Source organism: Bos indicus x Bos taurus, chromosome X (genome assembly GCF_003369695.1).
Source record: "Bos indicus x Bos taurus breed Angus x Brahman F1 hybrid chromosome X, Bos_hybrid_MaternalHap_v2.0, whole genome shotgun sequence".
Classification (NCBI taxonomy): Eukaryota; Metazoa; Chordata; class Mammalia; order Artiodactyla; family Bovidae; genus Bos; species Bos indicus x Bos taurus.
The window spans coordinates 88845886-88870158 of NC_040105.1; the positions used below are offsets into that span (position 1 = coordinate 88845886).

Consider the following 24273-nt stretch of genomic DNA (forward strand, 5'->3'; position numbering starts at 1 on the left):
CCTTGGACTGCAAGGAGATCCATCAGTCCATCCTAAAGGAAATCAGTCCTGAATATTCATTGGAAGGACTGATGCTGAAGCTGAAACTCCAATACTTTGGCCATCTGATGAGAAGAGCTAACTCATTTGAAAAGACCCTGATGCTTGGAAAGATTGAAGGCAGGTGGAGTAGGGACGACAGAGGATGAGATGGCTGAGTGGCATCACGGACTCAATGGCATGCTGCTGCTGCTGCTAAGTCGCTTCAGTCGTGTCCGACTCTGTGTGACCCCATAGACGGCAGCCCACCAAGCTCTGCTGTCCCTGGGATTCTCCAGGCAAGAACACTGGAGTGGGTTGCCATTTCCTTCTCCAATGCATGAAAGTGAAAAGTGAAAGCGAAGTTGCTCAGTCCTGTCCGACTCCTAGCGATCCCATGGACTGCAGCCCACCAGGCCCCACCGTCCATGGGATTTTCCAGGCAAGATTGGTACTGGAGTCGGGTGCCATCGCCTTCTCCGACTCAATGGCATAAGTTTGAGTAAACTCTGGGAGTTTGTGATGGACAGGCAGGGCTGGTATGCTGCAGTCCATGGGGTCATAAAGATCGGACATGACTGAGCAACTGAACTTAACTGAAGGAAGAGCCTTCCAACTGGAATGAACAGAAAGAACCAGGTAATAACTTGACATACTGAAGGAACAGAAAGAAGGCCAGGGTGGCTAGAACATAATGAACAAGGAAGAAAATGTGGCATTAGATGAAACTGAAGAGGATGCAGGGGCAGATCATCTAAGACCTCAAGGATTAAGATAAAAAATTTGGATTTTGTCCTAAGTGCAATAAGAATCCACCGGGGGTTCTGAGTGAAGAATTCATGTGATACACTTTTTATTTTTATTTTTTTGTTTTTATTTCAGATCTGTATTCCATCTAGAAAGTATTTTTATTTATGGCATGACATAGATATATAACTTAATTTTTCCCCATATGTTAAACCTATTGTCTTAAAACCATATGTTGAACAGTATACCTTTCCCCATAATTTGTAATAAATGCTGCATTCATTACAAACTGGATTCTACATTTATGTAGGTCTGTTATTTGACTATGCATTGCTCCATTGATCTGGTTTTCTATCCCTGTAGTCTTTCACTTGCCCCTCTGGCAGGCATATCTGGGGCTCTGATTCTCTTTGATTTCATCTCCGTTTATCTAATTCTATACAACAATGAAATTAAAAGACACTTGCTCCTTAGAAGAAAAGTTATGACCTACCTAGACAGCATATTAAAAAGCATAGATGTTACTTTGCCAACAAATTCCATCTAGTCAAAAATATGGTTTTTCCAGTAGTCATGTATGGATGTGAGAGTTGGACTATAAAGAAAGCTGAGTACCAAAGAACTGATGCTTTTGAACTGTGATGCTGGAGAAGTCTCTTGAGAGTCCCTTGGACAGCAAGGAGATCCAACTAATCCATCCTAAAGGAAATCAGTCCTGAATATTCATTGGAAGGACTAACGCTGATGCTGAAATTTCTCTGGACACTGTGGGAAGTTTCCAAAGGAGCAAGAGTGGGAGATGAATCAAAAGAGAATCATAATGGTCCAGTTGAGAGGTGATGGTGGTTTGAAAGATGATGGTAGTTGTTGTGGTAATAACAATTAGATGGATTTAGAATATATTTTGAAAGCAGAGCCAATGAGACTTGCTGATGAATTGCACATGAGGTATAAAGAAGAGAGAAATAAGAAATGATTTAAATTTTTAGCTTGTGTAATTGGGTGAATGTTGTCTTCTCTTGAGATGAGTAAGATCAATAGGAAATAAGGTTGGGGAAGACAAGAGTTCTGTTTTGGACATGTTAGGTTTGCACTGCCTATTAAACAAGTGGGAGATGTCAAGTGAGAGGTTTGTTATAGGAATCTGAAGCTCACTGAAGGGATTAAGACTATACAGATGAGCAGCATTTAAAACCATGGGACTAGATAGAAATATATTAGAGAAATAATACATAGGTCTTTTTCAGAGACCTAGAGAACTTCAGGCAGGAGAAGAGCCAGTGATCTGGAAGCAAAGGAGATGAGGAATGTCCAGAGATTTTGGAGGAAAACCAGGAGAGTGAGGTCATTAAAGAGAAAAAAAGTGTTTAGGGTAAAATAGAAAGTGTCTTGCTACAGGGAACTAATGAAAAAGTGGTCAACCACAGAGTCTTTAAAAAATAAGAAATTCTCTACCATCTGAAAGTAGTTCTTGTTGGTGCCTTCATTTTAAAAAAGCACTCTTTAAGATTAAAATGAAATGTTTTCTGACAAAATAGACTTCATTTAGTTACAGAGTCTTAATATAAAACAATTAGAAATTGAGTGCTGTTTGTAAAAGAGTAACATCAAATCAGCTAGAGAGATAAATGTATCATGTTTTGAATTAGGTTTTGTGAGTAGACAGATTAAAATTCTATTTTAAATATAAAGTTTATTAAAATAAATACTTTTGTATTCAAAAAAAGAAGGAAGGAGTAATCAACAGGGTAGAATATTGCTGAGTGGTCAGTCTCATGTCTTCAACCTCTCTTTTTCTAATTTTATCTAGGACAACTCTTCATTTTTTAGGATTGTTCCTCTTATTGCAGGATTTAGAGAATTCCTGGCCCCTGAGTACTAAAGGTCAATAACATCCTGTAGCCAAAAATGCCTTTTCTGTGTGCATGCTGGTCATGTCCAACTCCTTCCAACCCCATGGACTGCAGCCTTGCCAGATTCCTCTGTCCATGGAATTTTCCAGGCAAGAACACTGGAGTGGGTTGCCACTTCCTACTCCAGGGGATCTTCCCCACCCAGGGACCAAACCTGAGTCTCTTGCATCTGTTGCCTTGGCAGGCAGATTCTTTACCACTGAGCCACCTGAGTAGCCTCTACCCAATTCTAGAAGTCCTCTAAGGGCCTGTACCATGACTACTTCTTTATGGTTTGTTCATTAAGTCTAATGACATATAGTAGTCACTCAATAAATATTATATGAGTAAGTGAATGGATTCCTGTCATTAACTGAAAAGTACTTTCAAAAATCCCTAAATCAGGCCTCCTCTTCACCACCCATCTCCTCTCTCTCCTCCCTTTCACTGGTAAACTGTCTCAAAGAATAATCTATATTTACTGCCTTCTCTTCCTCATTTCTTCTCCACTTCTCAGCTTTCTGCAACCCAGTGTTAACCCCTATCATGCCTCTGAAGCTGCTCTCTTTCAAAAATCACCAGACTTCTTAATCCTGCTTTACTTCTCTGCAGCTGTAGATACTATTATGGTTTTCCCCATCTCTGTATATCCTTTTCTGTTCCTTTCCTTTATCCATCCCTCAAATATTTATATTTTCTATGGTCTATCTGTGAATCCACTTGCATGGATTCAGAAGGTTCTTCCAGTTCTGGTTCAAGAATTCTGGACCATATAATTAAAATATTTGATGAAACCTCCTCCAAATGACATAATCAAAATGTAAAATTACTGATTTTGCTACCAAGTAATATATATAGGACATCTTTCACCCTTATTCAATCCATGACCTTAAGCCCATTTCAAACTCCCTCCCTCCCTCTCTCTCTCTCAATCTATCTATCTATACCTTTCTCATTACAGGGAACTTTTTTTTTATTACATACTATAGCTAATGGGATCTTCCCTAACCAAGGATCAAACTTGCATTCCCTGCAGTGGGAGTGAGGAGTCTTAACTACTGGACCAGTAGAGAAGTCTTATAGGGGACTTTTATTTTCAACTCTACTAATTTTGGTATTATTTAAAACTTTAAATATATATAATTTCCATCATCAGATATATATTAAGTCTACACAGTTAGATTAGCTATTAAGGAGGTATTCATCCCCCTACCATCATTGTGGAAAAATATTATGATATTAACCATAATGTATGTATATTACTGAAAGAACTATTAGAAATTTAATTGAAGGTTTACTGTGCTGCCTGGAGCTGATAATGAGGAATTGTATTACAGCTCAAATATCTTTCTCCCTGCCACACAGTCTGATATATAACCAATCAAGTAAAGTTAGCATAATCAGAAAGCCTAGAAAAAAAGGTGTCCATTCTCCAGAATTTTAAATGGAAAAGAGAATCCATTCCATTATCAAGCAGCCAAATCTATTTATTTATAAGAAGTAAATGAAAATGACTGTTTTAACCTTGAGAGAAATTGGGATTTGAGAAGCATACCATTCAAAAAACAAGTGAATTCTCAGAGGATGTGCAGACACTTTGCTCAGAATGATTGCTAGCTCCTTCTGAGATGAATACATGTGATAAACATGTGACTCCTGATTGTGTCTGCCAGATGGTGACTGACTCCCATCCTATCCCTGACTCTCACTCCATTCCCAGTTAGATTTAGAGATGGAGTAAGGCTCATATCCCAGTGAGGAGGTGACAATGAAAAATAAAAACAGGCTTAATGTCTTGTTTTCAAAGTCACATCAGCATGTTCCCTTATCAATAGAAATCCATTATAGTAGGAGCACCAAAATATTATATATCCATTGCAGCTCAAAAAGAGTATGAAGCCATCTGCTGGCTTGTTCCTGCTCCTAGAACAAATGATGGGCCATTTGGCAGAAAATCAAGAAACCTAGTCATTCATTTTTGGATTTTAGAGATAGTGAGCTGTTAAACACCCATGGGTAAAGATGGAAATCCACTGACCTACCTCTCCACTGCACCCATCCTCATTCCTGCCATCAACAGTCCTATGGGGAGGCCTCCTTACACATCTTTAACACCTAAAATTCCTTTTTCACACTCCCCAGCTTACACCCAAGAGGTCAGGTACCACAGACATCCCTGTTTGTCAGGGATAGGCAGGCTCCCATTCTTCTCACCTTGCTTCTATGACAGTTTCCTGGCTTCTCCATCATCGTCTGTATCTCTAAAGCCATGCCACAATTCCAACCTCATTTTGTTGACCTAACGTCTCTCAGTTTTCAATACCTAGCCTGGAAATTGACTGATAATTTACAATGTCTATTTGAACTTTGATTATTGAGCCTTCCCAGGGATCATCTATTCTGTCTTCAATTAGTCCCATTTCTGCAAGTTTCCTAGTATCCCTCTCCATACTTCCCCCTCTCCAAACACACACACTTACTACTTAAAAACAGTTCTACTTCATTCCAAGCCAGACGCAAAGCCAGCAAGCAGTCTGTGGTAGTATATTCTAACCCCTACAGAGAATAAACAGCAATCTGAAAATCAACATCTCTAGTCTCTATCTTTGAATTCCATACATATTTGTATTTCAAACTCAGTATAGCCCAAACTTAATATTTTTGTTCTAGAACTTGTCTTCTTTCTTTTGCACTCCATACCCGATCCCTAAAAAACAAATAAAGCCACCTTTTGTTTACTCTCATTCTAGAAGTAATACAGAGTAGTTATACAAAATATAGAAGATTCAGATGAGCAAATATGAATTAAAAAACATAAGCCTGCTATCCAGATATAAACCACTTTACCTTCGCATATCTTGATTAATGCCATCACCATTCACCCAGCCACCCAAGCTAGAAATCTGACTCCTGTTTCTCCCTTGCACACCACATTCAACCACTTTCTAAATACTATCAATACTACAATTGAGAGCTTCCCTGGTGGTTCAGTGGTAAAGAATCCGCCTGCCCATGCAGGAGACACAGTCCAATCCCTATCTGGTAAGACCCCACATGCTGCAGAGCAACGAAGCCCACACACCACAACCACTGAAGCCTGCCCACTTAGAGCCCATGCTCTGCTTCAAGAGCATGGGCTGCATGCAAGCCACCTCAGTGAGAAGCCTGCACACTGCAACAAAGAATAGCCCCTACTCACCACAACTATTAAAAAAAAAAAAGCCCACGTGGCAACAAAGACCCTGCATAGCCATAAATTAATTAATTAATTCAAAAAATACTACAATTGATCCTTGAACAACATTGAGTTTGAACTGTGTGGGTCCACTTATCTGTGTATTTTTTTTTAAAATACATACATACTACAGGACTACACATCTGCAGTTGGTTGAATCCATGGGTGCAGATTCACAGATGTAGAGGGCCAACTATAAAGTCAGAATTAGATTTCTGACTGTATGGAGTGTAGGCACCCCAAACCCCCACATTATTCAAGAGTCAACTGTATCTCCAAAATGTCTACTGAAACCACTTTTTCCTCTCTGTCCCCACAGCCATAGTCCAGGCTCTTATTTCTCTTACCTGAACTAGTGCAACTATCAGCTGGTTTTCCTATCACCAGTCTCCCAAACTCACACTCATCTTTTACCATGATGCTGCTGCTACTACTGCTAAGTCGCTTCAGTCGTGTCCGACTCTGTGCGACCCCACAGACAGCAGCCACCAGGCTCCCCCGTCCCTGGGATTCTCCAGGCAAGAACACTGGAGTGAGTTGCCATTTCCTTCTCCAATGCATGAAAGTGAAAAGTGAAAAGTGAAAGTGAAGTCGCTCAGTCGTGTCCGACTCTTCGCGACCCCATGGACTGTAGCCTACCAGGCTCCTCCATCCATAATCTCTACCAAATTCTACACCATAATCTGCCAAAATAGAGTTGTTCTGAAATATACATCTACTCATTTAACTCACCCACTTTAAAATGTCTAAGAACTCTAAACCCCACAGTAAGTCCAAATTTCATGGCATCTGAGTCTGCTCAGGCTACCAAAACAAAGTACTATAGACTGGAAGTCTGAGTATGCCAGACATGCCAGCATGATTGGCTTCTGGTGAGAGCTCTCTTTCTGGCTTATAGATGGCTACCTTTTCATTATGCTCACATGGCAGGGATAGAAAGCAAGCAGAGAAAGCACTCTGGTGTCTCTTTTATAATGGCACTAATATCATCATGATGGCCCTACCCATGTGACCTCATCTAAACCTAGTTACCTGCCAAAGGCTCTATCTCTGAATACCATCACGTTGGGAGTTAGGGTTTCAAGATACAAACTGAGGGCGACACAATTCAGTCTGTAACATATGGTATGATATCCAAAGACTTTTACAACTAGCTCTAAGCTGGGTATTCTGTTTTATTACTCCATGCCAAAGAATCTTGGGGCTCAAAGACCATTACAAATAGTTCTCAAAACACATTGTATATTATACTTCCACAGCACTACACCTTTGTTCACCCTATTTACGCTTCTTAGACAGCTCCAACCTGGCAAACCATTATGTCCCTCAGATGTCATCAGATGCCACCTGTATTGTGAAGTTTACCCCAATTTCCTCTTTTTTGTACCCAGATCACTTTGCATACACTTCTATCAAATTCAAACTGGGCCTAGGTTCAAACTGTAGTTCTGCCAGAGTCTAAATGCATGACCTTAAGCAAGTTACTTAACTTCCTTGTGCTTCAGGAACTGTATTTATAAAACAGGAATAATAGCACTTATTTCGTCGAGTTTTGATGTGAAGATTAATGAGTTACTATGTGCAAAGTTCTTAGGGAAATGCCTGGCACATAGTAAGCATTGTATCAATTGTTTGTTGTTATTATATCATGTTAAGTGAAAATATAATCAGGATAAAAACTTTTATTTATGGACTGCAAATGTAGGGAAATGGCTTCACCATGGCACTCTGGCAATCTTGCACTATTCACATAGGCCATGTAGGCAAGGCTCAGCTGCAGTCTGCCCGAGGTCTTGGCAGAACATCCTGTAATTATCTTGGAGCTTGAGAAGACAGGTGGTCTTGTGAGGAGCTGTCTCAAGGCTGTTTCTTATCTGTCTTTCCACTTTGTGGGAAGCTCCCTATCTTGCAGGAGGCTGTCATGAGGTTCCAACAAAGCAAAGGACTTTCCACCTCCCTTGCCCTGGGTATAGATGCAAGCTACAAAACCGCTTAGCTGCAGTCTAGAGTTGGTTCTTCAGCAAGAGTGTCTCACTACTCATGTTACCTGTCATCTGGCTCCTGTAGTTCACTGTTGTCCTGTGGGGCAAAGGGACATGGGGATCTGACACCATGGTGATTCTGCTTATGCCATTTGTGTAAATCATAAACTACATCCTTTGGGGCTTATTTCCTTATTGGATGGATCTATGAAAATCTGTGCTGCTTATGGACTGTTTGATCTCTTAACAGTAATCACCTGGAGAGAAGGAGAACCTTATATTTATTTTGTTTAACACTGCATGTCAAGTATCTGGCCTACAGTAAATGCTCAATAAGTATGTGTTGAATTTTAAAAATTACAGAAAACAATGATAAATATGTATTCAAAGATAGGTATCAAATCCATTATAGTAGAAGTCTTGTGGGGAGGAATGGAGAGTATAGAAGATAAAAGATAAAATATGATTTAAGATAAAATAAAATAGAAGGATTCTACTCACGAGGATTAAAGAAAAACATGCATGCCATCTAGGAGAAAAGGCCCTCTAGACTCTCTTATGTTAGTATAAGAGACCTTGTAAGCTTGACCTTATTTTCTCAACTGTAATATAAGGAGGAAATCCTAAATCAACATCTTTCAAACTGTGTTCCAAAGAGCCCCAATTTTTCTCCTAGGAGCTGTGTCATGGATGATAGTACCCGTTTAACTAAGGCAGCAGTATTTGTTTTATATGTTTGGCTTTCTCATAGAATTTTGCTTGAAGAAAAGGGCTGGCAACCCAAAACAAAACAAACATGCAAACCACTGGCCTAGTTCTAGCTCTAAAATTAATGTACAGCATGATAATAGTTGATAATGCTGTACTGAATACTGGGAAATTGCTAAGAGAGTAGACTTAAGGTGCTCTGCCCACACACACACACACACATAAATGGTAGGCAAGGAGATGGTATGTTAATTAGCTTGACTGTAGGAATCATTTCACTATGTCTATATATATAAAATTAACATATTATATGCTTTAAATATACACAATTTTATTTAAAAATAAGATGCCTAAATATAGATTAAGGCAAGGGAAGCTTGGTAGCTACAAACTCAGAATTGGAGCAGCAGGCATAATTTGGATAATGGAACTCTCTGGTTGGGGTTAGAAGGAAAGGGTGGAAGGTTTGCTGAAAACATGCATATTCCTAACTCTGATTTTTGTTTAGGACTCACTCTTTGATTTAGGACTCATAAATCTTGCTTTCTTATAAGGAGTCTGGAGAGGGTAAAGGAAAGGTGGCTCTTATACATTTTTAAACCCCAAATCAGTCCTTGTATTTAAATAGATTGTTTATGGTCCTATTATTGGGTTGGCCAAAAAGTTCATTCAGGTTTGCCTGCAAGATGTGATGGAAAACACGAACGAACTTTTTGGACAACCCAGTACCTTCCTCAGCTTTAGCAGATGGCTTCTTCTTAAAGTCTCTGTGTCAGATTGTTACATAGAAATCAGATCCAGGCCCCAAACATCATATTTAGCTAATTCTAAGGTGCTATTTTCCTCACATTTTTATGTTTCTCTTATTGGGATGAATCACACAATCAATGTTCATATTTAATGTGGTAGTATACGTATTTTTCCTTTGTTGCTAAACAAATGGCATATCTACAATTTGATGATGTCGTAGAGTTGAGGAAATGCCATATTATTAACAGAAATACTAAGCTTAAAATTTGTGCAAGAAATGTTTGAGATGAGGTCATCAACCTCTGCAGTCAGAGCCTTCCCAGTGGGGTTAAGTAATGACAGTGGATGTCATCATAAAATTCAAGCAAAAGATTGTTTTTTTTTTTTTTTCTTTTTTGAGAGACAGCTTACCAGTACACCATTGTCCACAATTATTCTTTATTCTTGCTTACACTCAATGCTTACCCAAATAGGCCATGCTATTTCATGCCTGGATACCTTACCATGTGCTCTTTCTTCTGCTTGGAATGCTCTTCTTGGAATGTTGTCCATTGGAGAAATCCTATCCACCCAACATTGATCCCTTTCTACTTTGTCACCAAATACCTGGTATTGCCTCTAAATATGTACTTACCACACTGAACTACAATGATTTATTAGGTTTCCATTCCCTTAACTGTAAATTCCTTGATGGTAATTGACTGTTTATTATTTGTCTTTGCATTCCTAATACTTAAGGACAGTGCCTAATAAGCAGTAGTATTCAATAACTATTTAAAGATTGAATGTATGAATAAAAAGAATGCTATACATGTGGTGTAGTGCCATAGCATGAACAAATATTTCATTTGTTGCTGGCATTCAAAGGTATTCATGTCTTGTCCAAACCTTCTGAACTCCTGGTAAAATTACAATTGTCAACACAGAGCATAATTGTTAGTAATAAAATGAGTTAATTTATGCTAGTTTTATTTCTCCAATCAATTATAAGATCATTAGAGGGGGAGATCAAGTCTTTTTCTGTACATACCTGTTTCAGATAAACTATACACTCCTATTCTGAGGTGTGATTTAGTTTCCAAGATTCTTCACTCAGAATACCTTTATTATTGATGCTAGTCAGGACTGGAAAAGGTCAGTTTTCATTTCAATCCCAAAGAAAGGCAATGCCAAAGAATGCTCAAACTATCGCACAATTGCACTCATCTCACACGCTAGTAAAGTAATGCTCAAAATTCTCCAAGCCAGGCTTCAGCAATACGTGAACCATGAACTTCCAGATGCTCAAGCTGGTTTTAGAAAAGGCAGAGGAACCAGAGATCAAATTACCAACATCTGTTAGATCATCAAAAAAGCAAGAGAGTTCCAGAAAAACATCTACTTCTGCTTTATTGACTATGCCAAAGCCTTTGACTGTGTGGATGACAATAAACTGTGGAAAATTCTGAAAGAGATGGGAATACCAGACCACCTGACCTGCCTCTTGAGAAACCTGTATGCAGGTCCGGAAGCAATAGTTAGAACTGGACATGGAACAACAGACTGGTTCCAAATAGGAAAAGGAGTACGTCAAGGCTGTATATTGTCACCCTGCTTATTCAACTTATATGCAGAGTACATCATGAGAAACGCTGGGCTGGAAGAAGCACAAGCTGGAATCAAGATTGCTGGGAGAAATATCAATAACCTCAGATATGCAGATGACACCACCCTTATAGCAGAAAGTGAAGAGGAACTAAAAAGCCTCTTGATGAAAGTGAAAGAGGAGGGTGAAAAAGTTGCCTTAAAGCTCAACATTCAGAAAACAAAAATCATGGCATCCAGTCCCATCACTTCATGGGAAATAGATAGGGAAACAGTGGAAACAGTGTCAGACTTTATTTTTGGGGACTCCAAAATCACTGCAGATAGTTTGCAGATAATTCTCCAATCAATTATAAGATCATTAGAGGGGGAGATCAAGTCTTTTTCTGTACATACCTGTTTCAGATAAACTATACACTCCTATTCTGAGGTGTGATTATTCTGAGGTGTGAATTTTTCCAAGATTCTTCACTCAGAATACCTTTATTATTGATGCTAGTCAGGACTGGAAAAGGTCAGTTTTCATTCCAATCCCAAAGAAAGGCAATGCCAAAGAATGCTCAAACTACCACACAATTGCACTCATCTCACACACTAGTAAAGTAATGCTCAAAATTACTGGACACCAGATTTACTAGTGTATATTGCCAAAGTGAGTTGCATTTCACACTCTTGGTTAGATCCAGTAAGGTAGTCTCACTGATATCACTGGTATCGCCATTGTTACACAGAAAGAAACATCCTTTGCTTGGCAAATGATTTGATTTAATTTCATTGCTGAGCCATGAAATTAAAAGACGCTTACTCCTTGGAAGAAAAGTTATGACCAACCTAGATAGCATATTCAAAAGCAGAGACATTACTTTGCCAACAAAGGTCCGTCTAGTCAAGGCTATGGTTTTTCCAGTGGTCATGTATGGATGTGAGAGTTGGACTGTGAAGAAAGCTGAGCACCGAAGAATTGATGCTTTTGAACTGTGGTGTTGGAGAAGACTCTTGAGAGTCCCTTGGACTGCAAGGAGATCCAACCAGTCCATTCTAAAGAAGATCAGTCCTGGGTGTTCTTTGGAAGGAATGATGCTAAAGCTGAAACTCCAGTACTTTGGCCACCTGATGTGAAGAGCTGACTCATTGGAAAAGACTCTGATGCTGGGAGGGATTGGGGGCAGGAGGAGTAGGGGACAACAGAGGATGAGATGGCCGAATGGCATCACTGACTAGACGGATGTGAATTTGAGTGAACTCTGGGAGTTGGTGATGGAAAGGGAGGCCTGGCGTGCTGCAATTCATGGGGTCGCAAAGAGTCGGACATGACTGAGCAACTGAACTGAACTGAACTGAGCAATTTTCATGGGAGAAATAGAAAGGCTCATAATAGTTTTATTTATTTAGGGCCTAAAATTTCTTTAGAGTTTAGAGTAATTCGCAATATCAAACATCAAAAACATAATCTTACAGTCATTTAAGAGAGAGAAATTTGAATATTACTGGTAAAACCCTGGGAGCTAATTACTTCAAGATCACTTGAAACCTAACTCATTAGAGCTTGAAAAATCTCCTGAGGTCCTTAAAGATGCTATTCTCATTATTTTATTTGATCCATTGAATGTCTTAGATTTTGTTAATAAGAGAAAACCTGAAATTTATGCAAAAGAGAATCCATTTACCATTTGCTTAAGGAAAAATCTTAAGCATCTCCTATGGGCACCTCAGTATTCTATGTCATAGAGTATTCTAAGAGAGGGATGGGAAAATACAGATGCACAGCCTCTACTCTCAAAAAATAAACTCCCAGCACCAAACACCATAATTACTAGTGTATATTGCCAAAGTGAGTTGCATTTCACAGTCTTGGTTAGATCCAGTAAGGTAGTCTCACTGATATCACTGGTATCGCCATTGTTACACAGAAAGAAACATCCTTTGCTTGGCAAAGGATGCTCTCCAACATGCTGTACGTCATTCAGATAAGGGAGCCAAAAAACAATTTGGATGTCTTTTTAGAGTGTTAAGTCAGTAGTTCAGATCCAAAATTTAAGGGAAAAAAAATCCCCTTTTACATTCCCTAATGTAAGCTGAGTCATTAAAAGATATAGTATATTAATGCATATATATGGAATTTAGAAAGATGGTAACAATAACCGTGTATGTGAGACAGCAAAAGAGACACAGATGTATAGAACAGTCTTTTGGACTCTGTGGGAGAGGGCGAGGGTGGGATGATTTGGGAGAATGGCATTGAAACACGTGTAATATCATATATGAAACGAATCGCCAGTCCAGGTTTGATGCGGGATACAGGATGCTTGGGGCTGGTGCACTGGGATGACCCAGAGGGATGGTATGGGGAGGGAGGTGGGAGAGGGGTTCAGGATGGGGAACACGTGTACACCTGTGGAGGATTCATGTTGATGTATGGCAAAACCAATATAATATTGTAAAGTAATTAGCCCCCAATTAAAATAAATAAATTTAAATTTTAAAAAAGATACAGATATAAGAGATAAGACAGATTCAGGGAAGGAAATATTTCATTCTGATTGACTGTCAACTCATCAGAAATTAATAACCAATCAGATGGTATGGATAGGACAGAACTAGGATGAAAGAAAATTCAGTCCAGATTGGGTGGTGCTATTAGGCTAGAAACAGTGTGTTACATCATACGATTCTATTTATTTGTAAATCTTATCCACATGTGTAAACTTTTTATTTTGTACATGTTTACCAATTTTAAACAAATAGTCTATTCTATTATTTCCTTAGTGCCTCAAACATAGCAACCACTATTTTTAAAGGGCTTACAGCCTTGCATAACAGTCAATTTAACTATAATGGTCATATGGAAAATGGGGAAGAGGGGAGAGGCTTACCACCAGATCTTTGCAACATGCAGTTGACGCATCCTTTCTGGTCAATCCTAGGAACATATCTTCTGTTCCCACTTGCTGTTTGTACACAATTTCATATCTGAAAAAAAGCCAGTGATATAGAGACTCAAATGAAAGAGCAATTTCCTGTCACAGAGCAGAAAACTAGAAACTTATGAGGACATAGTACTACAAAAAATAAAAGGACAAAATAAATAAAGTGCTTGCAGTTTTTCAGGCATAAAGAAAATAGAAGTCAGAAATTTAGTCAAAAACACCTAAAACTGTAAAGCAGGATTTATGTTGTATATACTTAGTTGTCTAAAAATAAAAGTTAACTGTTTCAGAGCTATACAAACAGTAAAAGTAGAAGGAAAAAGGAAGGTCCTTTCCTGGAAAACAATGGCTCAGAAGAATAGTGGGCCCATAATCTAGGGTTTCATGGATAGAAAGAAACCTTATGCCAAATTTAAGCCACAGAGTGAGAAAAAATCCAGGCTTAGTACTCTTTCTGTCATTAACTGTATGATCTTGGTCAAGTCCCAAACTCATGTGGTCTCAGCTTCTGGATTTGTACAATTTATGGAAAGGGGTGAGTTTGAACTAAATGATCTCTATTGTCTTTTCCACCTCAAAAATTCTACAGTAGAAATACTGATCATGTAGACAACACAGCTACAACTACAGTGTTTAGAATCTACAGAATCCTTAGTTCAAGGAATGATTTTCCTGGTATTTTACCTCACACAAGACAATCCACAAACTTTCCTAGGCCCCAAATTTGGGACCCTAGGGATACAGTGGTTTACAGAAACCCCCAGCCATAAGTGAACCCTATCTTTTTAGATGGAATGAAATAAGCAAACATTTACAAATAATCTTGTCTGTTTAATCCTACTCTAATGAAGAAATGACAAATCTCTGGATAGAAAGACTAAAGGACAACATTGAACTTCTGACCACTTGCGAACTGGAATACCCAAGGATGAAAGAGGGATTTCTCTGAGTTGGAACAGGACTAAGAGTAAACAGCATTTTGAGATGGAACACTTTTTTCTTAATAGACTATAACAGCTCCCAGGTATTTACACAGGTGAAACCGGGTTAAAACAAAACAGAAAGATATTGATCTACATGCCCTGAACTCCCACATGGATTTGCTCTAGCTGTTGCCCTTCCCCTCATCTCCAGATGCAATTTTCCAACTGCCTTCTATGTATATTTGCCTGAAGGTCCCACGGCACCTCACAATCCACACACCCAAAATCAAACTCCCACCACTTCTACTTCACTACATTCCCAATCGCAGTTAATGGCTTCACTCTTCATCCAGTCACCCAAGCGACTAATCTCAGCATCATCTTTGATGTTTTCCTCTTATTCATCATATCTAATCAAATACCAAATCTTCCTTCAAATATCTCTCAGATAAAGACCCTCATATTTCTCCCTAAGGTCAGTGACTTAGCTCAGCTCCTTATTATTTTTATTTGGTAACTTGTTATTCTTCTTTTGTGACCTGCCTGTTCCCATTCTCTATCCATTTTGTTCTTTATCAACTAGGACATTTTGAAATGTATTTGCATAAGATAGAAAATAAAGATTAAAAAATCTTATAAAGCAATTTTCTTCATATCCTTACTGGAGTTCTTGTTCATTTAAAATTTTGAGGGATATTCTTTCGCAGAACATCAAACATCAGGATGAAAAGTAAAAATTTACTCAGATTTGGAGCTTGCCACATATGGCTGTTTGACATTCACTAAACTATATGACAAATGAATGATTTAATTCTTACTTTCACAGGAATGTGTGGGCACTGTATAAACATAACCTGGGATTCACTCCCTTGATATTTAAGATGCAGACAGAAACGTTTTAAAATCCCCTTTGATTTCTCTTTTTATGAGATTTATTTTTTTTAAACATTGTTTATTTGAAAGTTGACTACTTTTTTTCCAGTTAATTATCTGCAGCCTCCCACTGCTTCTATTTTCAGAACTGAGGTAGAAGATAGAGGCACAGTTTTTTTTTTTTTTAATATTGGACACAGTTTTACAGTTGGAATTAGAAAATTTCTCAGATCACTTACCATAGAAGTTTTCAATAAATTTTAATGTACATTGTAATTCAATAAGTATTGCCTTTGTTTTTCAAGCTATTCTAAATATTCAACCAAGATTTTATTTTAAAATACATATATTTAAAGCTTAGTGTATTTAATTGTTAATTTCAATTATGTATGTAAACATACTTTAATCTTAAAAGAATGAGTGATTTCATTTATTAGTATGCAAGGCTTTTATGATAATTCTAAAATTCATATTTATGATTCCTATTGAAAAGGCTAGAAAGCAAGCCTTTAATCCTGCCTGCAAAATATACTAAACACAATACTAAAATAAGTAGTAAATAGGTCCAGGTAACAGCTGATAATTGGTGGGAGAACATAGCATTTTACTCAGATTATGGAACACTGAGTAATTAAAAGCAAGTCTTTGACACAAAAACATGGCATAATAATTTAGTTTGTATGAATGCCTGTAATTTAATGGGCTGGTTTTATCCACTGTTACACACTATACAACTAAATGATACTAAATTTATAATGGAAGTGACTGTATTTTTCATCTTTTGCTAGATAATAACTGAAAGAAAGGTATTATGTTTTATTGTTTCTGCTCTAGAAGGAAAAAAATAATCAATTACACATGCCTTCTGTGTGTCACCATAGTTTTATCTTTTATGTGGTAGAAATTACTTTGTGAATCTTGTCAAAAATAGAACAGTATTAGATGACACATCTAAAACTCCCAAACATGTTCCTGACTTCATTTGACTTACTCTGGTGTGTCTCTAACATCGCACACATCATGATGCTCTGCTCCTTCTGAAACTTCCTCCGGATTCCAGATTTCTTCACAATTTTCACTACTAGTTTGAGGGATGACTGTGAAGAAAGGGGAGATAACACTGAACCTCCTGCCCCTTTTACTCCTTGAAATTCCCCCTGTCCTTCTTCACATTAAGTTTGGGATCACTGAAGTGAAACATTTTCTATTTGTAATCACTAGCTTGTTTTTTGGTCAAAGGAAGCTAAATTAGTAACAATTGACTTAAAGTTTTTAATTAACACACAACCAATACGTTGAAGAGTTGTAATAATATATGTAGAAAATTTGGAAAAGATATATAAGCAAAAAAGAAGAAAATAAAATAATCTATAATCTATAATCCAACCACTCATGTTAGTCAATGATAGCATTCTGGTGTATATCTTCCTAGTCTCTCTCTGTATATGTGTATATACACATATCTCTCTATATCTACAAATATATATGTACACATACATATATGTGTATATACACATATAAAACATATAATATATAAATATTTAGTACATAAAATAACATTGAATATTAAATATATATTATAGATAATATATTGCACGACATATGTGCAAAGAAATATTACACTGTTTTACAGAAACAAGTAGGATCATATGTAAAATATTTTTACATCAAAGAACAAATCAAACATGCAATCAAGATGATTTGGGTAGAAATATTTTATCTTGTACTAAGCTATATTATTGAAGGCAGGAGAAGGGGACGACAGAGGATGAGATGGTTGGATGGCATCACCAACTCAATGGACATGAGTTTGAGCAAGCTTCAGGAGTTGGTGATGGACAGGGAAGCTTGGCATGCTGCAGTCCTTGGGGTCGCAAAGAGTCAGACATGACTGAGCAACTGAACTGCATGCAAGCCTGATATAATTCTTTAAAAATTCTATCAGTGAAAGAAATTGAAAACAGTTGAGACAATGATCGTTTTTAATCCAGTATTTTACTCATGTAGACGTGAGCTCTAAAGAAAATGTCTTTTACTTGTCTTTTATGTCAAACTGAGCATATTCCTGGGTTTCTACATGTCATATTCGAATGTTTAAAAGTAAATAAGCATGCAAAATCCTAGCTTGAATTTGTTCCAACTATTGGGGCAGCAAATGGCAACTCACATTAGGTGCAGAACAGTATTTTGAGTCTTTCAAGCATTCTCAGAAATGTACCTGGTTGTCAGGTTTTCAATACTGCCAGTTCTTTTGAAATGATCTGTGTCTATTTAACATGGGCTTTGTAAAGCATAATTACAGTTTTATATATAAAGTTTTATGTATGACTCATTGTTCTCAGAATTTCGAGATTATTAGACATAACATTATAAGAAATACAGGCAGCACAGAAATACATCCAAATTTGAACTAGTCTTCTATGAAGTGAATATCTCTTGAATAACGCAAATATACTCTTGAGTATGTAGAATAATAACTAGTGAAATTTTAAAATTGTCCACTCAGACATCATTTTAGTCATTATTTTAAACATTTTTCCAGACAAATTTTTTTACAATTACCTAAGTACTTCATTTCCTTTCCCAGTCCATCCTCTGGTAACTGTGATCACGAGCAATAGAATTAGAACTTTCTAGATTTTTAAAGTTGTGTAAAATGTTCAACTCTGTGAAAATGTACAAGCCAAAACACAAGTAAAACATCCAAAAAAATTTATTCTAGTTTATTGGACCCATGACTTTATAAGTCACCCAATGGGCTTTAATTTATGTTTTTCAACATTAGATGAAATCTTGTGGTTATTTGTTTTATTGTGTTTTCCAGAAGACTATTAGTTCAAAGGGGGCAATGACTCTATTTTGATCTCCATAATAGTCTCAGAGATGACCATACTACTTGGTACATAATAGGCCCTCAACAAATATTTATTTAATGAATTCATGAATGAATTCTGTGAAACTGCCTGAATACAGCAGCACAGAAGGTGAAGAAGCTAAGCATCTTGGTAACTAGACCCTAAATAATTTAAAAAAAGTTCTCTAACCACATGGACTTTCTTGTTTTTCCATCTCAGGAAACATCCCCCAAAATGTGAATAACTCAAGGCAAATTAACTTCAATTACTAGAAAAACAACTTACCTGCAACATAGAGTAAAAACTGCATCTTTATATGTAAATAGCTGTTCATCATCCCCACAATTATTTGAGTTCATCTTTGATAAGTGCTAGTGTTAGCATTACTCTCCCTATAATTTTGCTCCCAAAGAAGAGAGTATACTGATTATATTGATCTATATGCTATACTTCTTATAGTATAACTTACCTGTATTCTCTTCTATTTTTGGTGGTCCAATATTTCCGGGTCCCATGGCTCCCATTGCTGATGACTGGAGGAGAAGAAAAAAGTCCAATGTTCTATAATTACTACTTGTATAACTTATATGACCAGTAATACTTTAAATTTTATAAGATTTCCAGGTACAATTTAATTGAGCTACCCAGTTTAATTATCCATTGTTGTTATACAACCAAGAGACAGATGTCAAGTATTATTTTGAATAGGCAATGGCACCCCACTCCAGTACTCCTGCCTGGAAAATCCCATGGATGGAGGAGCCTGGAAGGTTGAAGTCCATGGGGTTGCTGAGGGTCAGACATGACTGAGTGACTTCACTTTCACTTTGCACTTTCATGCATTGGAGAAGGAAATGGCAACCCACTCTAGTGTTCTTGCCTGGAGAATCCCAGGGACGGGGGAGCCTAGTGGGCTGCCATCTATGGGGTCACACAGAGTCAGACACGACTGAAGTGACTTAGCAGTAGTAGTAGCAGTAATAAGGCAGAATTAATCTTTGATCAGACTAAATCCCCAGTTCCAGACCAGTGAATCATGTATTTCTGGGGATAGGAGAGTGAGCGACATTCATCTCTTTGAAGATTATAACCAAGCATTAGTATAACATGGATTTTGGATTTTGGCAGTTGTCTGGTCATAGTTAGATGGGGAACAGAAGGATGGGAAAGTTTTATAGAAATGGAAACAAACAACTAAATAGAGTCCAACTATTTAGACATCAAACAACTCATTTAAAAGTCTTAATAGCTTTTACTTCTTTCCACCGTGGGTATGAAATACTTCGTCTCACCACCTCATGACATTAAATGAGTGAATTTAAACAGCAATCCCAAAGTAATAGTGTCAAACACATGATGAACCACTTCAGTCTTCATGCAAATTCAGATTTACTTCACCATCTTCTGTACAAGCATACATACCCCCCAACACACAGCTTACAGGACTGCCTCTGGCTCACCAGCAGAACAGTTTTCTTTTTTCAACTAGGTATACCACGCATTCAGTTCAGTTCAGTTGCTAAGTTGTTTCTGAATCTTTTTAACCCCACAGACTGCAGCACGCCAGGCTTCCCTGTCCATCACCAACTCCCGGAGTTTATTCAAACTCATGTCCATCCAGTCGGTGATGCCATACAACCACCTCATCCTCTGTCATCCCCTTCTCCTCCCGCCTTCAATCCTTCTCAGCATCAGGGTCTTTTCCAATGAGTCAGTTCTTCACATCAAGTGGCCAAAGTATTGGAGTTTCAGCTTCAGCATCAGTCCTTCCAATGAATATTCAGGACTGATTTCCTTTAGGATGGACTGGTTGGATCCCCTTGCAGTCCAAGAGACTCTCAAAAGTCTTCTCCAACACCATAGTTCAAAAGCATCAATTCTTCGGCACTCAGCTTTCCTTATAGTCTATCTCTCACATCCAAACATGACTACTGGAAAAACCATAGCTTTGACTAGATGGATCTTCGTTGGCAAAGTGATGTCTCTGCTTTTTAATATGCTGTCTAGGTTGGTCATAGCTTTTCTTCCAAGGAGCAATTGTCTTTTAATTTCATGGCTTCAGTCACCATCTGCAGTGATTTGGAGCCCCCCAAAATAAAGTCTCTCACTGTTTCCATTATTTCCCTATCTATTTGCCATAACACACATTACACCTTCAATATACTGGCAACCACTTCATTGGTCCCTCTCAGGAGTTCTTCGATATTTCAAGAAAATCCCAATTTTTTTTACTTATTGTTCTTGCTGATGTCAGATTCTATGGCTCCAATTCACTCCGTTGCTGGCAGTCAAAACTTCTTATCACTTGGCCCTGGCCAACCAGCACCTCTAACTCTCCCTTTCCAGGATCCTGCCCTTATCTCCCAAGATTTCAGACAAGTACAAAAGTTAAAATGTCCTGTTTGGGTGAGAGAAATAGGGTCTGTCCTTGAAAGGTGGTGGAAAATCTCACCTGTCTTTATTATGCTAAATTATTCCAACAGCTGTAGGTTATTAGTTATAAATTAATCATAACATTCCAACAGTTTCTCAGGCAGTAACTATTCCTTTCCAGAAAGTTGCTTCAAAAGTGCTATGTCTGTGGTTAAGGTGTTGTTGTTTAGTTGCTAAATTGTGTGATTCTTTTGTGACCCCATGGACTGTAGCCCGCCAGGCTCCTCTGTCCATGAGATTCTCCAGGCAAGAATACTGGAGTAGGTTGCCATTTCCTCCTCCAGGGGATCTTCCTGACCCAGGGATTGAGCCCACATCTCTTGTGTCTCCTGCATTGCAGGCAGAATCTTTACTACTAAGCCACCAGGGAAGCCCTTAAGGTGTTACAGGCATTTTAATGTGCAACTCTGTACTTTTTTTTCTTTTAAATCACTAAAGTCATATAAAATTGCAGTGCTTTTCTTAAGTTATTAATCACCAGAATACTAATAATACTAATAGTCAATCAGGGTAAAGAATTTTTTGGAACATGAGGGCCTCTTGTTTTGTTGAGTGCTTCCTTCCATAGCAAATAAAAATCCATAGAAATAAAAACTTGAACATTCCCGACAAATATTGGTATGCCCCCTATGAACACTGATGATTGGATCAGTATATCAGAACAGAGGGGGAGTTTAAGTTGATTAACATAATGAAAATAAATAATTAAAAATAAAATTTTCACGTGAAAAGATGGATCAGGATAATAAAAAACAGTAAAACCATCTGGCAATTGTTTCTATAAGATTATCATTTCAGCCTCTACCATGAATCTACACCCAATTATCAGAGCAATTTATCATTGCAATTCATGCCACCCTGCAATATGTAAGAGAGTTAGAACATCCTTGGTATGTTATCTGTGCAAAGTGGTGAACCTTATTTCCCAAGGTCTTAAAATCCCCTTGTGAGTTTAAAAGATAACAGACACATTCTTTCCCAATCTCCTATATTCTTAACAATTCATGGTGAGGATAGTGTAAATAAACCAATGTGTATGCAACAGTTCTAAATGCTGTTTACAGTAAGTGTATTTTCAAAAAAACATCACTCTTGTAATCATTCTGCAGTTCCCAAGATTAATGCATGTTAAAAAATGAAAAGCTATTTCTCTCCTGGAAAATTTAATAGTTCATTAGAAACATTAATTATTCTCCCACTGTTCTGATACTCCAATTCTATATCCTCTAATGATATCTGTACTGTGGTGTCTGAATGACCAATTATCTCAAAATTGCTTATAACCCAGATATACAGAATTGTACATTATTATAGTAATTTTCCTCTATAAATTGTACAATTTGGTAAAATGATTCTAGTGTCTTTATTCTCATAAGCACTCATCTTTCCCCTGAAAACGCCTCTAGTTGCAAATAAACATCACCATGCATAAATGCCAAAGGAAACAGGCTTTGTAACCAGGATAAATTCTTATCTATGAATCTGTTCCAGTTACAAGTTCCATTTCACTTTATTCAAGATCACTATTTCTCAAGCACTGACTATAATTTTTCTATATGGCATAACCTTACCTTTCCCAGGATGTACCACTCTATCTCAGCTAAGGTAGCAAAAATGAGTTTGCCTTCCCAACTTATTGGTATATTGCTCTTAACTTTTTCTTCTGTGTCTTATTTGTTGTATATCTTCAATGCTGTTACTAATGACCTGATTTTTCTTTCTTTGGCCTCTACTAAGAATTTTCCCTGATTAAAACTTCTTGGTTACTAATTCTGGCTTGGCTCCAAGCCAACTCAGTTCCCCTCTTCTACAAATTTTATTTCCATCTGCAAGTCTTACTTGCCCGGTTCCACCTAACTTCTTCCTGGAGGGTAGAAGCTCAATCCAGTGTCAACCTGAACCACTGAACTGGCTGCCTATTTAGATTATACTATTTGTTTTTCCACACTATGGGAAAAAAGAATTTGGGGAGGAGAAAGTTGATATGTATGTTCATGGGAGATGGTTTATTCATGGTAAACTGGCCATGATAACAAAGAACATTAAAATAATTTAAAGCAAATTGATATATTCTGCTATACTAGGAGATTTATGCCTTCAAAGAAATTTTGTGTGCCTTCACATTGGCAGTCTGATAGTCAAAGTTTGCTAATGTCCACGGAGATGGAGAATGGAGACCAAGGGGTTACATGGAAGTATTTTGAGTATTCTGAGCATACTGGCAGTGAGTGTGAAATAGTCAAAAGTCAATTCATGCAACTCTCCTACCCAAAATGAAGCCCATCTTGCTGCTGCAAGACTCCCCAAGGTTCCCTTTCCTGACCCCAAATGCTATTTGGCTAACTAGATTCTGCAGCTCTATCTGAGCATACAGCTGGAAACCAATTTTAATAGGCTGAAGCTAGTTTGTCCCATTATTTGGCTCAAAATATTTTCTGTTCTGCTTTCATGTGTAGACAAATCAAAAAAATTAAGGGTTTTGGGGGTTTAATTAATACTGCCTAATTAAAATTATTTGTTTTATAGAAATATTGTCTAGGCTTAAAAATCCTAGCTACCACTCTTTGCATTGGTTGTCAAGCATTCTCTGGCCATAAATATAAATGACAAACATTTTGAAATGTGGCTATTGCTACCATAGTTACAGAACTATTTTCCTATTCAGTGTTCAGGTAGTTTAGAAAAAATATAATTATGTTTGCTAGAAAGGTACTAGAGGTTATACTCTCATGCATAATGAGCCCTGCAACCTCCTGTGAATATATTAGATGACACAGCCCTGCTCTCACAGCAAGGTTGGAACAAGTTGTTCAAATACAGTTTCATGACTTAGTGTGATCAGAACTAATTCATCTGTAAGTATACAACCACCTGTCCGGACTCAAAGTCATCCTCTTCAGGATAGAGTAGCTTAGAGAGAGCCTGTAATGCGGAAACGGAAGAAATTGTTTCAAAGTCCATATTTTCTGTTTCCATATTTTCATTTTCTGCATTTTCAGATTCCATATTCTGAGGAAGAAGATAATCAGAAAGAGGTTTTTAGTTTTCTATTTTATTTAAGACATGAAGATTTTTCTAAATTGTCCTATCTCCCTTCTTTCCCTGGGTCACTCCATGATCTCTTATTCCTCCTTGAAAATCCTTGTAAACTCCTTCAAATATATATATTGTGCTGATTCACAGAGACTCACAGACTCACAGGGCATCAAGTAGACAGAAGTATTCAGCTTGCTTTATTAAAACTTCATGCTTAATCTAACAAGCATTTCTTGAGCACCTACCTAGTGGTTCTCAGGTTTTAGAGTGCTTAAGAATCACTGGGGAGTTAACTAAAACTGCACATTCT

General features: G+C 37.6%; 1 protein-coding gene across 2 annotated transcripts in view; it reads right to left on the minus strand.

The window, feature by feature from the left end:
• The window catches only part of PIH1D3 (PIH1 domain containing 3), a 47881-nt gene that overhangs the window by 17070 nt on the left and 6538 nt on the right, over nt 1–24273 (minus strand). The window contains exons 2-5 of one of the 2 annotated variants that reach the window (XM_027534045.1): nt 23799–23936; nt 18964–19027; nt 16631–16736; nt 13790–13886 (exon numbers count right to left, since the gene is read on the minus strand). In XM_027534045.1, coding sequence (XP_027389846.1) covers nt 13790–13886; nt 16631–16736; nt 18964–19027; nt 23799–23933 — 402 coding nt within the window. In that variant the 5' untranslated portion in view covers nt 23934–23936. Of the gene's footprint in view, nt 1–13789; nt 13887–16630; nt 16737–18963; nt 19028–23795; nt 23937–24273 lie in introns of both variants that reach the window. The other variant, XM_027534044.1, reaches the window with a different exon arrangement.